Source organism: Cynara cardunculus, assembly GCF_001531365.2.
Source record: "Cynara cardunculus var. scolymus isolate 2C chromosome LG 10, CcrdV1, whole genome shotgun sequence".
Taxonomy (NCBI): Eukaryota; Viridiplantae; Streptophyta; class Magnoliopsida; order Asterales; family Asteraceae; genus Cynara; species Cynara cardunculus.
In genome coordinates, this window is record NC_037537.1 from 29088828 (window position 1) to 29090079 (window position 1252).

At 32.5% G+C, this 1252-nt stretch overlaps 1 protein-coding gene across 1 annotated transcript in view; it reads left to right on the top strand.

The window, feature by feature from the left end:
- LOC112520235 overlaps positions 1-188 on the top strand; it is a 6805-nt gene extending 6617 nt beyond the window's left edge. The window contains exon 2 of the mRNA XM_025128533.1: positions 6-188. Within this exon, the coding sequence (XP_024984301.1) occupies positions 6-188 (183 nt within the window). The remainder of the gene's footprint in view (positions 1-5) is intronic.
- Positions 189-1252: the final 1064 nt, after the last annotated feature.

The following is a 1252-nucleotide window of genomic DNA, read 5'->3' on the forward strand; positions in this document are numbered from 1 at the left end:
ATCAGGATTGGAGGCTAGAAAAGAAGTCATCTGACGTATTTGTGCCTGATAATAACATTAAAGATGATGCAAGAAGTAGCAGATTTAGTTCTACGTCAGATACAAATGTAGACGAAGAGGCACCTCTAATGGCATCTTCAAGGCTGTCATATATTGGACGTTCACAGCTTAGTAGCCGAGATGCATAATGAAGATGCAGCATTCTATATATAAAAATTAATCTGCAGGTATTCATACATGGGCAGCAGCAATGGCAAGCTGCACAAGGAAAAGAAAGTGAATTGGCAAGTAATCTTCCTTGTGGAAAGCAAACAGCATATTGGTTATTTTCCTTGTGTTGTGCAGTTATATACCAGAAGGGGGCATGCGAAAATTGGCAACTAGTTTATTAGTTTTCAGGAGGAAACATCAATTTATTACAAGACATGGTTTTAATTCTCGAGTGTAAAAGATAATCTCATTGGATGTTTCAAGTCGATTATAATACCACACATGTCTATTAGACGGACAAATGCAATGCAAAGTGTTGCTATTGGTGGGGATTAATAGAGATGCATATGGCTTCTTTATTTGGTTTTGATGTTACTATCAAATCAACACTGTTTGCTTGTAAGTTATTGCATTTTTATGTTGTTTTAAATTATATGTTTGAGCTATTGATATCTTATCAGTTCATATTTCAATTGTAATCCAATCAATTAACATAAGTTACGATTTTGGTCCCTTTGCTTTTCTTGGATTATGACTTTACAGTCTTTTTATTGCAATTTTTTTATCAAATACAAACCGAAAACAGAAGCTAATCAATTTTAACTTTAAATTGATCATAGTGTCCTCAATCACTAATGGGGAAGGATAAAACGAAGCAAAAGTACATGCCATAAGGGCAAATTTCCAATAACAAAACAAATACATTTGCTGTTGGATGGGGATTTTTATTTTTCATTTATTTATAAAGAAAAAGTTTTTCTTTTTCCTATAACAATGCTTTTCAAATAAAATAATTAAGAAAAACTTTTATGCAAAAAATAAATAATACATCAAATCTTATCGGCAAAAATAAAAATCTATGTTAGGACATAGAAACGTCGAGAATGCTATCGTTCATGTATTAAATTTTTTGTTATCCTCAGTTGGTACGTTCTTTCTCTTCTTGTTCCAAAATGATAAGAGCTTAGCTTAAGACAATCAGGTGATATCCAACCAGCCCTTGTAACTTATGTATTTTCTCTGTGCATACGTTGAATGGATC